General features: G+C 41.1%; 1 protein-coding gene across 3 annotated transcripts in view; it reads left to right on the top strand.

Moving 5' to 3' along the window:
• Positions 1-11460: 11460 nt before the first annotated feature.
• Positions 11461-17077, top strand: part of cluha (clustered mitochondria (cluA/CLU1) homolog a) — a 49260-nt gene continuing 43643 nt past the window's right edge. For 2 of the 3 annotated variants that reach the window (XM_034169350.1, XM_034169349.1), the window contains exon 1: positions 11461-11819. In XM_034169350.1, coding sequence (XP_034025241.1) covers positions 11699-11819 — 121 coding nt within the window. In that variant the 5' untranslated portion in view covers positions 11461-11698. Of the gene's footprint in view, positions 11820-12630; positions 12737-17077 lie in introns of those variants that run through there. The other variant, XM_034169351.1, reaches the window with a different exon arrangement.

Below are 17077 nucleotides of genomic sequence, written 5' to 3'. Positions count from 1 at the left end.
TGGGAACACTCAATGATAGTGTGAGGTGTTTTTTATGCAATTCTCAGTGAGTAGAGCAGGAACATCATCATTTCAATGATATGACCATAAATTTCACAATTTTTAACCAACATTCAAGTGTTTTTCATTTTTACTTGTATGCATTTTCTAAATGTTAGCACGTTTTTTTTTTTTTTTTTTCTGGACCGTAGAGAGATTTACCTTCTCTGTCCTGTCGGTTATAACTGGATTGTGACAGGATTCATTGATGCTGTTTATTCGGGACATGTTTAGAACTCTCATGCATTGCACAGTGAATGAAAAGCTGCACGTGAAGCAGCATTAAGCATGTTGTTATGCCACATGCATCATGAACTAAAGCTCTTCTTTTAAGCAAAATAAAAATGTGGAAACAGTTTTCATTCATATCTTAAATACGAGTATAGAGTCATTAGCATGACTGTGTGCACTATATGAAACTACACTAGGAAAAACACAGGAATCGTCTCTGATATTTTAATTATTTTTTCCGTCTGCAGCAGGAATCTCGAATTTAGACTGTTAAAGGTCATCATGACATTAAAAAAAAAAAATCATCCAGATGAAGCGGCAGGAACATGATACAACCCTTGACCCAACTTTTATAAGAATAAACATATTATATTACATCTTGGACTGATCATTTTAAATGTCAGTACTACATTTTCCACATTATATGTATCTATGGTACAGTTTGAGTTTTGTCTGCTTTTTGACAGAACATGCTGACGAGCCAAAGAGGCCACCACGAATATGAACTTAATGAAAGGTGTGGCGCCTTCATGAAGATGACTTTTCATCATTTTTCATTTATTGTTTTGTTTTTTCCCCTGTTACATTTCAGAACGCACTAAGAGTGAATAAGTAGATATTCTCACGCTCACAGAATGTCTTCCATCTTTGTAAAAGCCTATAATAACTCATAATAACAACTCATATTAAGCAGTGTTGCCTTTGTAATTTCTGCTGGGCCTGGCTGAAGTCCAGTGTGTTATTTTGCATCTTAAATCTATGTGTCATTACAGTGAATGAGGCACCGTAACACATCTTGATAATGTCATGTGGTGTCCAGCAATAATGGTTTTCAGTACATAAGAGGAACATTTGGGTAAGAATAACTTTTTGACAGACTACCGTATGTACTGTGTTGGCTTCCTGTAGTGATGCTGTCCACATAATTGGAATAAAATTAAGGATTGCCCAGTCTGTTGCCTTTTTATTGCTCCTTAGCAGCTGGAAAGAACACATTAAAATGTGAAGAAAATAGTGTTTAGTTAAAGTTAAATGATTTTTTACACATATGTGCATAGGTACCTGAGTGATGAGGACGTGAGACATAAGCCATGGGAGACTCCATTATATTTTGGAGGTGATCTGGTTCCGGATCCGGATTCTGGATCAGGATTTCACTTTGTAGACTTTTAAAGATTGCATCAAAAACTACTGCATGGACCTTTACAACATTTTCACCACAGATAGATATTAGGTCATGGAAGACTCCATTAAATTTTGGAGGTGATCTGAATCCGGATCCCGATTCTGGATCAGGATTTCACTTTGTAGACTTTTAAGGATTAAATCAAAAACTACTGCATGGACCTTTACATTTTCACCACAGATAGATATTAGGTCATGGAAGACTCCATTAAATTTTGGAGGTGATCTGAATCCGGATCCGGATTCTGGATCAGGATTTCACGTTGTAGACTTTTAAAGACTGCATCAAAAACTACTGCATGGACCTTTACAACATTTTCACCACAGATAGATATTAGGTCATGGAAGACTCCATTAAATTTTGGAGGTGATCTGAATCCGGATCCCGATTCTGGATCAGGATTTCACTTTGTAGACTTTTAAGGATTAAATCAAAAACTACTGCATGGACCTTTACATTTTCACCACAGATAGATATTAGGTCATGGAAGACTCCATTAAATTTTGGAGGTGATCTGAATCCGGATCCGGATTCTGGATCAGGATTTCACGTTGTAGACTTTTAAAGACTGCATCAAAAACTACTGCATGGACCTTTACAACATTTTCACCACAGATAGATATTAGGTCATGGAAGACTCCATTAAATTTTGGAGGTGATCTGAATCCGGATCCCGATTCTGAATCAGGATTTCACTTTGTAGACTTTTAAGGATTAAATCAAAAACTACTGCATGGACCTTTACAACATTTTCACCACAGATAGATATTAGGCCATGGAAGACTCCATTAAATTTTGGAGGTGATCTGAATCCGGATCCGGATTCTGGATCAGGATTTCACTTTGTAGACTTTTAAAGATTGCATCAAAAACTATTGCACGGACCTTTACAACATTTTCACCACAGATAGATATTAGGTCATGGAAGACTCCATTAAATTTTGGAGGTGATCTGAATCCGGATCGCGATTCTGGATCAGGATTTCACTTTGTAGACTTTTAAGGATTAAATCAAAAACTACTGCACGGACCTTTACAACATTTTCACCACACATAGACATAAAGCCATGGAAGACTCCATGAAATTTTGGAGGTGATCTGGATCCGGATTCTGGCTCAGGATTTGTTGAGAGTGATCCGGATCAATATGCAGGTTTTGCAGCAGAAATATATGACATCATGATGTAAAACCAAGATCAGGAAGACACTATTTTGTTTCAGCTTGTGAATTAAATATCAGATTGCAACATCTTGATCAACTGGATCATTCTGGATCAATATGCAATTATTGTATGGTGTTGTGAAGTCCGGATATAGGTAAAGTCACATATCTTTTATAATTTGAGACAACTCTTGGACTTGGTGGAGAGGGAATTGCAAAAATTTAAAAACTAAGTGCATCATATTTGGAAATAAGCCTGGAAATTTAAGCAGTAAATTATTGTTTAATGGCGTTGAAATTGAAATTGTATCTCAAACTAAATTTCTTGGAGTTTTTGTTGATGATAAGCTCTGTTGGAAAACTCATATAAAACATGTTGAGTCTAAAATATCAAAAGTTATTGCTATCTTGTATAAAGCTCAATACTTTCTCCCCCAGCATCTGCTGGTTTCATTGTATCACTCATTACTTGTTCCTTATATGACTTATTGCATTGTAGTTTGGGGAAATACATATAAAACAAATACTAATCCAATATTTCTCTTACAAAAAAGCTGTAAGAGTGATAAGTAAAAAAACATATTGTGAACCAACAAATTCATTGCTTGTTTGTCTTCAGTTTTTGAAATTTTATGACTTGGTCGATTATTTTACAATACAGATAATGTATAAAGTTAAAAATGGACTCTTGCCTCAACATGTCCAGGAGCTGTTTAAAATGAGAGAGTCCAGTTACAATTTGCATGGAACCTTGGTATTTGGTAGAAGGAAGTTTCAAACCACTGCTAAAGGTCATTGCGTTTCAGTAAAGGGTGTTAAAGTTTGGAATGATTGTTTAGATTGTATTAAGGTATCTAGTACATGCTTGTTTTAAAAGACTTTATAAAAACTATTTATTAACTTGGTATAGTTTGAATAACTAAGTAAATTGCATGTGTGGCTACTTTTTGTTTGTTTGTCTGTTGTATTACTTTGTTTGTTTCACTGAGTTACATTACTGAGTGGCATTTGTTTTTCGTGTGTATTTTTTTGTTTGTACATAGAAACTGATGTATGAGGTGGGCGTTTATAAGCCTTTGCTTCTGCCCACATTCTTTCAGCCGCACCAAATTAGTAATTGTTTATGAGTTTTGTTCTTTATGTTTTAAAATTTAGTTTTCCCTTGATTTGTTTTGTAAATGAGAGATTTTGTTCATGCATGGTGAATAAACCATTCATTCATCTTTTATTGTATCTTTTATTTTGAGTCCTCGTCAACCTTTGGTGGACGTCAGAAATCTCTGACTGCTCTTGTTACTACCGCTTTCATATCTGGTAGCTGCTGTGACGGTGTAGACGCGCAAAGTAAATGTGGCTTGCATAAGCTGATAATGTCTAGGTGAAAGTGTCAAAGGTCAGTGAGCTTTTTATGTTGGTGGTAGCAGCAGTAGTTTTATGGTGCTTTGGTCTTGGAGTCCCCAATAATTAATGGAACGTCTTAAGAGGCTGGAGCCCTAAAGTGAAGATGACAGTCAGTGACTTACAAGTACTTTGGACCATGTTTCTGACAGAAATGATGAAAAATAAGTCATGTTTAGGTACCACTGTGGCTGTGCGAGGCAGGTATAGGCCTACTCTAGGTCACCCTTTCTACATTGAAAACATTATATTGGGAAAATTATCTTAAAGATATTACGAGAGGATTTAAAAGGTGACCTTTATTTTTACATTGGAAATACTCAGAGTGCTTGTAGCACATCTTTAGGGGAAGTGTACTTATATTGGACCGGTCCTGAAACTGGACCACCTCCACCCCTTCTCAGTACCATACAAGGCTATTACATCATTGTGACATTGTCATAACAAGCCGTGAGATATTTCGTCTGCTCATGTTTTTTTTTGTTTGTTTGTTGTTGTTGTTGTTTTTATTTTGATGTCACACTGATGTAATAACGTTGTATGGAGTTGAGAATGGGTGGTGGTCCAATAGAAGTGCACTTCCTTTACAACAAGGGAGGCTAAGTGCTTTTAAAAAGTGTGCACACAACTGTGCACAACCCTTAATCCAGTCTGAGCAAACAGCTTAGAGAAGGTTTTCACAACTGAACAAACACATTAGTTGTATATCAGCTGTGTACTTCTGTGGATACCATATCTCCACAGCCGCTTGTCACATGATCTTAATTTTGGTGTCAAATTATTTGCAAGACAGAAATGCAGAATGGGAACAGAAACTAATGTGTTACTGTAGTAACTGAACAAAATAATATTCAGCTATTTCTTAGATATCAATTTCCAGCAAGGTCAGAGGGAAAGTTTCTCAAGTTTCCCTATTTGCTGAACATTTTTCCTGAAAATAACTAGAAGTTCCTATTTTGACCTCATGAACCTTAGTTCATGAGGTCATGAGCCCTGACTCTATGATAGTAAAATATCAACATAGCTGTTATACTGAAGAGAGAAACAGAGAAGAATGTCAAGAATCACAGTTGAATACATACTATCCTTCAATTTATCTTTTTATTAATATTATGTTTTGTTTTTTATGTCATAATGCAGCAGGAAAATAGGTTGCCTGTGGTGATTCTCAGTCATCCAGGTCATTGTATCCAAGTTGGCTGAGTCAGATCAGGTGCTTTGCACTTCCACTTTCCATTTGAAATCCCTCTCATGGCCTTTTCTCAGTAAAAGTGAAAGTTCAAAGCATCTTAACCTCTACAGATCTTTTTCTTTTGACACCAAGTTGAAAATGGAAGTGGCCAATGAGCAAGTTTAGCAAAACTAATGAAAGAAATGTCACTAATGGCAATTTTCAAGGGTGCATGTAGATATATTTGCCCATAGTTCCAGAGGCTGAGTACCCATCACAAAATTTAAAATTTTTACCAGTGCAGTGTGAAGACTTTGCATCCGTCCCTTCATCTGTATGTCTGTCCATCTGTCTGTGCTCAGCATAACTCCAGTCTTATTACTGACAGGGTCTTCAAATTCACAGGGAGCATTCTTGGTACACAGACCTTGGACAAGTTCAAAGATGGCTAACCTTGACCTATTTTAAGTGGTCAAAAGTAGCGTGACCGTATTTTGACGACCAAAAACCAGGACACTCAGCCTGGCAATGAGATACTTGAAGTTTACTCAAAGATGCCTTATAATTTCAATACATTTAAAGTATGCTTCCTCTGTATTGATAGAAAACGGTAATATTACAAAATATTATGTATAACCAAAGATGCAAATTCAGATGGGCTTCTCAGAGAAACCAGGACATGTCTTGGGAAAATAAGGCCTTTGGTCACCCTCGTCAAAAGGTCACATTCTTTGTACACACTCTTTAATTGATTACATGCTCATAAGGCCAAGGATACTTTAGCAATGCGTTGTATATTTTCTTTTGCTGTTGGAGTTACATGTGAACAATTCAGTTTATGATAACTTTTTTCTAGTTGATGCTGTGAAAAGATTCTGATGAAAGCTTTGCACAGCATGAACGATGCTTTAAAATGACACCAAAATCAGCTCTCCAACTGCAATATCTTGTGAGATATGGGTATTTTAAATCACGAGGGTGCACTAATGAGCTGAAACTTCATTAGCATGTATCTCATTAATTGAGGACATGAGCAAAAATATGAGAATTCTGTGTGTTAATCCTAACCATCCTACAAAGATTTACAAAATTCTGATAGTTGTTGTCAGATTATTCTTTGATTTGACACAGAATGACCCATGTATAGTTATAGAAAGGGGGTATCTCAGCCCCCACCTGTGTTTAGAGGAAGGTTTATGACGTTAACAAAGTTGGCTTCCTTGACACCTCTGTCAAATTAACCATCTTTCCTGTCTAACATATAAACATTGTGCTCTTCAAAGTTGTGTCCTTTTTCCTTCAGATGCTGGTAGACGGTTAAGTTCTGACGTGAGGACTTGCCCTGTGGTCGGTATGCGTCACCTGCTGGGTGGCTGGAGACTGTGGGGTCAGCCCTCCCCTCGGCTCTGGTGCAGGGACCTTGACCCTGTGTGTGCTGCTGGCTCCAGTGGGCAGTCCCGGGTGTCTGTCTGATGTTGGAATTGGGGGTCTGTGTCCTATATCTCACATGCTCACAATGCCATAAACAAGAAAATAAACAAGAAACCATTTGTGTCTTCCAAATAAAATCACACTAGTCAATAAGGAATAAGATTAATCTTTGATAGGATCTCCCTCTTATTTAGCACACAGGGTTTTAATGTCACTATTTTAGAGGTTTTTCTGAATTTCCTAGTGGACTATATTAAGGTTTAAACTGATATATATATATATATATATATCACACACATCTATATATCTATAGATGTGTGTGTGTGTGTGTGTGTGTATATATATATATATATATATATATATATATATATATATATATACTCGTATATAGTCACAAAAATAAATAAATACATTTTAAAAATCTTGAAAAGATGTGAAATTTCAGATAGTTTACCAGAAGGCAAATCCAAGTCCAGATTTGATCCACTGTCTTTTAAAACATTAGTATTTTTTTTTCATATAAACACAAAACAAAGCCACCATTAAAGGTTGGAAAATAAGTAACTAATAAATAATTTTAAATTTCAATTTCAATTTATTTTCATTTCTATAGCGCCAAATCACAACAGAGTTGCCTCAAGGCGCTTCACACAAGTAAGGTCTAACCTTACTAACCCCCAGAGCAACAGTGGTAATGAAAAACTCCCTCTGAGGAAGAAACCTCAAGCAGCCCAGACTCAAAGGGGTGACCCTCTGCTTGGGCCATGCTATAGACACAAATTACAAAACAATTCACAAACGAATATACAGGGGATGCTGTTGATGCACAGGATAGGAGGGTCTCCAGCACAAATACCACACCCATCTCTGGATGGAGCTGCACCTTAAACAGAGAGAAAAAAACAGAATCAGGCATCAGAAAGACAACAAATACAATATAATTTGTCAGAATTAAACAACAAGAAAAAGAGGGAATACTAAAGTGATCGCCGGCCACTAGCCCTAAGTTTCACTGAAAGACCCAGAATGTAGGTAAAGTTGAGGCCGCGGCATGCTCCATTTCCTAATAAAATGAATTCCATCCATCCATACATTTTCTTCCGCTTTATCCGGAGTCGGGTCGCAGGGGCAGCAGCTCAAGCAAAGCCGCCCAGACCTCCCGATCCACACACACCTCCTCCAGCTCCTCCGGGGGAACCCCAAGGCGTTCCCAAGCCAGCCGAGAGATGTAGTCCCTCCAGCGTGTCCTGGGTCTTCCCCGGGGCCTCCTCCCAGTGGGACGTGCTCGGAACACCTCTCCAGCGAGGCGTCCAGGGGGCACCTCAACTGACTCCTTTCGACGTGGAGGAGCAGCGGCTCGACTCCGAGCTCCTCCCGAGTGACCGAGCTCCTCACCCTATCTCTAAGGGAGCGCCCAGCCACCCTGCGGAGGAAACTCATCTCGGCCGCTTGTACTCGCGATCTCGTTCTTTCGGTCATGAGCCAAATCTCATGACCATAGGTGAGGATCGGAATGTAGATCAATCTGTAAATCGAGAGCTTTACCCCCCTACTCAGCTCTCTCTTCACCACGACGGTCCGATACAGCGACCGCATCACTGCAGATGCTGCACAGATCCGTCTATCAATCTCACGCTCCATCCATCCCTCACTCGTGAATAAGACCCCGAGATACTTAAACTCCTCCACTTGAGGCAAGGACACTCCACTGACCTGAAGAGGGTGAAGCACCTTTTTCTGGTTGAGAACCATGGCCTCGGATTTGGAGGTGCCCCAGTGCACGCTGAAGGTCCTGATTTGACGAAGCCAACAGAACCACATCGTCCGCAAACAGCAGAGACAAGATTCTGTGGTTCCCAAACCAGACCCCCTCTACACCTTGGCTGCGCCTAGAAATTCTGTCCATAAAAATAATGAACAGAACCGGTGACAAAGGGCAGCCCTGGGGGAGGCCAACGTGCACTGGAAACAGGTTTGACTTACTACCGGCAATGCGAACCAAGCTCCTGCTGCGGTCATACAGGGACCGGATAGCCCTTAGCAAAGGACCCCGGACCCCGTACTCCCAGAGCACTCCCCACAGGGTGCGCTGAGGGACACGGTCGAATGCCTTCTCCAGATCCACAAAACACATGTGGACTGGTTGGGCAAACTCCCATGAACCCTCGAGCACCCGATGGAGCGTGTAGAGCTGGTCCAGTGTGCCGCGACCAGGACGAAAACCACACTGCTCCTCCTGAATCCGAGGTTCAACCATCGGTCGAATTCTCCTCTCCAGTACTCTAGAATAGACCTTACCGGGGAGGCTGAGGAGTGTGATCCCCCTATAGTTGGAACACACCCTCCGGTCCCCCTTCTTAAACAGAGGGACCACCACCCCGGTCTGCCAATCCAGTGGCACTGTCCCCGATCGCCACGCGATGTTGCAGAGGCGTGTCAGCCAAGACAGCCCCACAACATCCAGAGACTTAAGGTACTCAGGACGGATTTCATCCACCCCAGGAGCCTTGCCACCGAGGAGCTTTCTAACCACCTCGGTGACTTCGGCCTGGGTAATGGATGAGTCCGTCTCCGAGTTCCCAGTCTCTGCTTCCTCTTCGGAAGACGTGACGATGGGATTGAGGAGATCCTCGAAGTACTCCTTCCACCGCCCGACAACATCCCCAGTCAGGGACAACAGCTCCCCACCCGCACCGTAAACAGTGCTGGTGGAGAGCTGCTTCTGCCTCCTGAGGCGTCGGACGGTTTGCCAGAATCTCTTCGAGGCCGACCGATAGTCCTCCTCCATAGCCTCCCCGAACTCCTCCCAGACCCGAGTTTTTGGCCGAAGGTCAGATGATACGACTACAAAGTCGATCATCAACCTCCAGCTCAGGGTGTCCTGGTGCCACGTGCACTTATGGACACCCTTGTGCTTGAACATGGTGTTCGTGATGGACAAACTGTGACTAGCACAGAAGTCCAACAACTGAACACCACTCGGGTTCAGATCAGGGAGGCCGTGCTTCCTGATCACCACCCTCCAGGTCTCACTGTCGCCGCCCACGTGGGCGTTGAAATCCCCCAGGAGAACAATGGAGTCCCCAGTCAGAGTGCTATCTAGTACCCCTCCCAGGGACTCCAGGAAGGTCGGGTACTCTGCACTGCTGCTCGGCCCATAGGCCGAGACAATGGTGAGAGACCTGTCCCCGACCCGAAGGCGTAGGGAAAGCTCTGTGACCTGCAGACTTCTTATTCACCCTAGGGACACAAAGTAGTCCTGCACCCTGAGAACGCAAAGCCCGGGCCGGTACGTAAGGTTTAATTAGGTCAGCTAAGTAGGGAGGTGCCAGTCCATGAACAATTTTATAGGTTAGTAGCAGAACCTTAAAATCTGATCTCACTGGAACAGGAAGCCAGTGAAGAGACAACAAAATGGGTGTAATGTGGTCAAACTTTCTGCTTTGTGTCAAATGTCTGGCTGCAGTATTTTGAATCATTTGGAGAGCCCTAATGCTAGACTGCGGTAAACCAGAAAATAGAACATTGCAGTAGTCCAATCTAGAAGAGATAAATGCATGGATCAGGGTCTCAGCATCAGCCATAGACAGGATGGGACGAATGTTCACTATATTTCACAGCTGGAAGAAAGCAGTCCTAGTAATATTTCTAATGTGGAGGTCAAAGGACAATGTAGATCAAAAATTACCCCAAGGTTCCTCACTTTGTCAGTGTGATGTATGACACACGAGCCTAGGCTAAGCGTTAACTGGTCAAATTGATGCCAATGTCTCACTGGACCAAGAACCATCATTTCAGTCTTATCAGAGTTTAAAAGTAAGAAGTTTCTAGACATCCAACTTCTCACTGATGCAAGGCAATTTTCTAAGGATTTTATGTGAATGAGATTACCAGCAGTTATTGGCATGTATAACTAAGTATCATCTGCATAGCAGTGAAAGGTAATCCCAAAACGCCGCAATATGTGCCCAAGGGGTGCTATATAAAGGGAGAACTGCGGGGGGCCTAAGACAGACCCCTGTAGAACCCAAATTTCATGTCACTAAGGTTAGAGGTAGTGTTACTGTACAAAACACAGTGAGAACGACTGGTCAAGTATGACGTCAGCCATGCAAGGGCACTCCCAGTAATCCCAAAATGATTTTCCAGCCTATCAAGTAGAATATGAGGATCCACTGTATCAAATGCAGCACCGAGATCTAACAGCAACAGAACCGTAGTGGTGTCTGAATCCACTGCAAGCAGAAGATCATTCACCACTTTAGTGAGAGCCGTCTCTGTGGAATGATATTTTCTAAACGCAGACTTGACTGCAGTGGCTCAAAGAGATCATTCCCAGTGAGGTGGTCCACGAGCTGCTGTGACACCACTTTTTCCAGAATTTTAGAGCAAAATGATACATTTTATATCGGCTGATACTTTTTCAATACACTAGGGTCAAGATTAGGTTTCTTAAGTAATGGTTTTAAAAAAAACACTACTGGAATTGCTAGAAAAGCAAAATGCAATAAATACAATTAAAGTGCAAACATAAATAAATACACTAACATTTACACTTTCAGGACAGGCCCTGTTAAGCTTCAAAGACAGTATTGTCTTAAAATTATTATTTTTCACATCAACAACCCTTCTCATTTTTGTTAGTTTCTAAGGATTTGTTTATTGCATAAATTGGAACTGCACAAACGAATTCATTTTTAGTTTGCCTTCATTCGTTCCCTGTTACTTTACCTCTTTCCAGTTCATGGTTTGATTATTCTTTACTAAAATGAGCAAGGTAAAATATATTACACATTTTTGACACGTCTCGCTTTCCGTAGCCAGCGCTCAGCAGGAGAACGCAAAGGCAAAGAGGTCAAGAGGAGGGCGGAGAAAACCACGTGTGCTCGCCACCGTTTACATCGCTGTGCTTCCGCCGGAGGCATGTTTTTATAAGCCTGTACCCTTCGCATGTAGTCACCCTGCGCACGACAGCTTAAAAAAAAAAAAAAAGGAGACCATTTTTTCCGCTTTTGTTCTTTTGCACAGTTGGCCATCTCGATTCGGTTTCGGATTTGCGCAGCCACACTGACTGCCGATAATGGTTAGCAAGACAGATGACATCCCGGCGTCAGTGCCTAATTGTAATCCGGTTGATCTTGCAAATGAAGCTGATGATGGAGCTCTGGACGGCAACAGGACACCTGTGAAGGGCTCCTGTGGTAAAGCTGTGCACTGACACACACACTAACCAACATCTAGTTAGTGTCCACGTTAAACCGGTGGCTTGACACTTTCTCCCCTGTCGGGAAAAAGCTTCTTAATCATGAAAAATAGCTTTTCTAATTGTCCCACAATCGAAACTGACCTCATCAGCGTCCTAAAGCATTAACTTATCTAGTTTGCAGCGATTACAAACAAGATTCACTTTAAATCCACCTATTTTAGCATCTGGAGCTAGTAATCTAAAAAAGTCATGCGTCTGTCTCTTAATGCTACACAAACTTGGTATATTAAAGTTAGTCCGGGTTTACAGTTGGGGGTAATTATTAGCTGTTAGCAAAACTTTTAGCATCATTAGGATAGCCGGTAGGTTAACCGCTTAGTCAGGTTTGCTAACAGGTTAGCCTTTGTAAGCTAGCAAGCAGGCGCTGTCAACGTGTCATTTCACGGCCAAAAGACGAAGAAAGGCTCACGTATGAACTTTTAGCATCTGTGCTAAACATGTGATAGTAACGTGCTGTGTGAACTTGACGCACATGTTCAGTAAGAACATGTAGGAGGAAGGTCACCTTCAGCGGAGCAGCGCATTATTTGTCCCAACACGGGGGAGGTGGAAACACTCTTGATTTACTTTGACTTGTTCTATATGTAATTCTGATATGCTGCATGGTAAGTGTGTTTTTATCAAAGGTAAATTAAAAGAAGAGGCTGTTGTCAGACTGATGGAATGCTCAGCGGGTTGTAAAAAAAAAAAAATACTCTTGGCGACCCTGCACTCCTCCCTCAGTTTAGAGGTTTGATTGAACGTCCCTCTTCGACCGGGAACCGGAAGCGGCTTGTTGTAGTAGGAAAAAGTCACGATGGCGCTTTCACAGTGAAGGTTACGCTTATAAACCATTAACAGCCACGTAAACTGGTAAGTAAGGCAGAAAACTTGCTAGATACGCCCAGTGAAGTAAGCAGCAGTCAGATTAAACTGTCAGTGTTGGACTTGTTCTTGCTGATCCTGAGAAGTCACTACAGTGAGTCTCTCACGTGGACCTTCAGGACTCTGTCACACGTTCTGCATCATATTATAGAGAATAAAAGCCAAAGTTTTATTTGTCACAAACCAGGGTTTGAGTTGGTGTTTGGAAATTTGGAGTCTTTGGACTAAATAGGGTAAAAAAAAAAAAAAAATTAGCTGTCCCTTTGTCATTTGATGAAGTCTCATTTAATCAGTTCATTTTGATGCTCAAATGCATTGTGAAGTTTAATGCAACACCTTTACCTTTCCTGAATGGTATGCACTTATTAATGTTATTATTTATTTATTTAGTTCTAATTTTTATAAGCTGCTGCAGTGTCTTGGTATGTTAAGCTGTGGCAGCTTTTCTAAAACGTTGCAATGCAAGTTGTGATAGGGTTTGTTTGGGGTTTTTTTTTTTTTTTTTGCAAGGCACTGGCTACATGTACAGACCCGTATCTACAGAGGCCGTTCTAAAGATACGGAGGGTGTCTTACTGACCAATCAGAATGCGCAAATATGTCCGTACCCGTACATTGTCCGTATCTTCAGTGAACCCATGGAGCTTTATATGAGAACTAGAGAGCGCAGTCCCAATGCTGCGCACTAAACGAAAACGTCCCTTCATGGACGGCGACATGACGTCTCCTAACCGGGCAAAATATTGATGTTCCCAGTTCCCAGATGTTAATGCATTTTCAATGGTGATTCGCATTCACATTCCCAAATATTAGTGTTGAAAGTTACACAGATCTGCACTGTTCAAGCTGCTGAGCTGAGGCCTTCTGCTGCAGCTGCTGCTGTATTCAACACAGCGCGGCTCCGTACCTTTAGCAGTCCCGCAGAAGATACGGATGTACGTACCCGTAGCCACTTTGTTTGTTTTTGCAGTGAAATTGCAGGAACAATGTAAATTGCAAGAATAGTTGCAATCATTACTGTTTTATTTATATATATATATATATATAACATAAAAAAATTAAATGGAAGTTGTTCTAGTAAGACACTGTTAAACTATTTTCTTTATCTCTATCAGTATCATCAATTTTTACTCCTTAATATAGGTATCAGTACCCCCCAAAAATCCATATTGGTTAGGCTCTACTGCATATGCACGTGACTCATGCAGTAACAGAAAGAACAACAGAACAGAAAGACAGAAGAAAGAATCTGTTGCTGCCGTGTGTGTGTTCTGTGTTTATTTGTTTCACAGTTTAACAGCTGTGAAATTGTCACAAAATAGCATTTTGTTTCTGATTGACAGTTTTGACTTGAAGACAGTCACATTCTCTGACAGATGCGCTCCCTGTCTTGTCACTTTTTCATTCACTCTGACTGAAATGTTCTTCATGCAGCCAGAAAAAAAATGCAGCTAAGCTAAGCTAAGCTCCACACAGTGCTCTTGGAGTCATAAGCCCGGTGGAAACAGAAGCCATATTGGCGGACTTTACATGCCGCCCATTCCATGTCTTCAGGACATGATGTGTATGTAAAATTATGTACATTTTATGTTTGTTGTATTTTTTTTGTATAGAGGGATGACATTTAATCAAACCCTGGTTTATAAAGCAAAACCACAGTTCAATTTGAACCACTGTACAGGGCACACGAAAATCTGTGCTTAACGCACATCATTGAGACTTGAGTCTGTTTTCTGAAGACAAGGTGTTCATAGCATGGTACTATGTAAGTGACAGGTGCAGCATGTTTTTAAAGTTCAATCTGCTGGTGAGCCTTGTTTTGTCGTTGGTCAAAGCGGAAAATGGGAATGGAAACGGTGTCTTCAGTACTATTTAATTCTGGGTGTTCTCCTTTAACTTTAATCCAGAAGTTCTAGATGGATTGGGATGTGAAAGTCTTGTATCCTTCACCTGCCAGGAGTTTGTTCCTCTTGTACTGATTTGAGAGATGATTTGGGTGATTCTTTGGAAATATAATGATTGTGTTTCATTCCTTACCACTGATCTGAATGAACCTTCATTGCCCATAGGTGTTTCTTCTGCAACCCCAGTAAAAAAAGAAAAAAGCCAAGGTTGTTTGTTTCTTCATTTTCTCATTTTTTTTTACTCTCACTAGCTAGTAGCTAACTTCCTCTCCACTACAAGTGACCACTGATTTTGCATGCACACCTTTGACCATAGATATGACAAAAACAAAATACTATAGGGTTCATCAAGCATCATGGGAGAGGGATTATCACAAATTTGTTACACACTGCTTTACTTACAGCAGCATCAGGATCCTCAATTCAAGTCAGTGGCCACCAGATAAATTTATTGCATAAAACCTGCCATCCGCTGGTTGTGCAATTGTGGAATTTCATTCAATCCTTGGCCGAAGATGGTGACTCATGCTACTCTTACTAGTTGGTTAATTAACTTTCGATGTCTGATGTAGTGTTTTGAGTCAGACCTGATGGCACCTGTAAAATGCTTTCATTTATTTAAATTATTGCTAAAATGAAACTGGTTTATTTAACATTCTTGTAAAAGAGATTTTAATCTTAATGAGAGTTTATCTGATTAAATGGAGGATATATATTACATCTGAATATAAATTTCCTTTGCGATATGTATGTAATGCAGTTTAATATTTCCAGGACAATAATAAAACAAAAAGCAATTATCTCTCCATCAGGTTTTCATATTGTGGTTCATCCAGGACCAGCCCACGGCCTGGTACTGGCCTATAGCTTGGGGGTTGGGGGACCTCTCTCCTCGAGGTCTGTAAAATGACGCATTGTATGAGGAGTTGGAAGCCACTGACTTTTTGAAATGAGACAGTGGAGTTCAGAGGGCAGACAAGATGGCACTATTTGTGAATATTGAAATGTACAAGATGAAGTCAAACATACAAGTCTGATTGGCTTGTATGTTGGGGCAAAACTGGTCTTACTCATGGAAGAAGAAACTTGTTTTTACCATCTCTGTTTGTAGAAAGCTAAGCTGACCTCTTTTTTTCCCTTTAAATTATGAGTATTAGTTATTATTCCAAGTTGTCATGTCGAGCTCCTTCTTACGCAGCAAATAATAAAATCCAAAATGCACCCAAATATTTGCCTTCAGCAAAGACGGTGCTGGCTGAATTAGCTCTTCATCCGCCATGATAAGCTGCAGCTCATGAATGTTTGAACTACGCTGGACCCTCCCCTAGCAGGGACGCTGTAGTACGGAGGCCGTTGCCTGACAAACAGTACACACAGCGAGTAAGCAAGAAAATGTTTAAAAAAATGTTTTTTAGAAATCGATTCTTGGACATTTTAGATTGATTCAGAATCTTAATAAATAAGAATCGCGATTCGGATGTGAATTGACCCCCCCGGCACCCCTACTAGAATACTAGAATATTTTGAGGCATATACGAGGTCTGTCCGTAAAGTATTGTACCTTTTTATTTTTTTCAAAAACTATATGGATTTCATTCATATGTTTTTACGTCAGACATGCTTGAACCCTCGTGCGCATGCGTGAGTTTTTCCACGCCTGTCAGTGACGTCATTCGCCTGTGAACACACCTTGTGGAAGGAGTGGTCCCGCCCCGTCGTCGGATTTTCATTGTCTGGAAATGGCGGAATGAAAAGGACTTTTTTTCCATCAGAATTTTTTCAGAAGCTGTTAGAGACTGGCACCTGGAAACCATTCGAAAAATTTATCTGGCTTTCAGTGAAAATTTTACGGGCTTCACAGAGAATAAGGACTTTAACTACAGGTTTAAGGACCCCTTTAAAGGACGGTCGGTGCGCTGCGACGATGCGGCACAAACCACTGGATCATTTCTAAGCTGATGGCTCTGTGGATATGAGACCGTCGTGTGCTCTTTCTCTGGTTATCACAAGACCTGGACATCAGCCATTTTCCGGCAGATTTCACTTTTAACAAGAGATTTTGTCATGGAAAGCCACGCGGAGGCTTCGCGCGTCACGACCGATTCGCTGATGAAGCGAGACAAAGGTACACCTCCGTTTCGGAGTGTTAGAGGACAAGTTGGGACATGTTTATCTCGGCTTTCAGTGCTTACCAGTCGAGTGAGTATAAAAGAACTTGTGGAGAGCTGGACATGTCCCAACTTGTCCTCTAACACTCCGAAACGGAGGTGTTCCTTTGTCTCGCTTCATCAGCGAATCGGTCGTGACGCGCGAAGCCTCCGCGTGGCTTTCCATGACAAAATCTCTTGTTAAAAGTGAAATCTGCCGGAAAATGGCTGATGTCCAGGTCTTGTGATAACCAGAGAAAGAGCACACGACGGTCTCAT

This window comes from Thalassophryne amazonica, chromosome 4 (assembly GCF_902500255.1).
Source record: "Thalassophryne amazonica chromosome 4, fThaAma1.1, whole genome shotgun sequence".
Lineage (NCBI taxonomy): Eukaryota > Metazoa > Chordata > Actinopteri > Batrachoidiformes > Batrachoididae > Thalassophryne > Thalassophryne amazonica.
The sequence above is the reverse complement of the archived record's forward strand: the minus strand, read 5'-3'. Positions and strand labels throughout refer to the sequence as shown.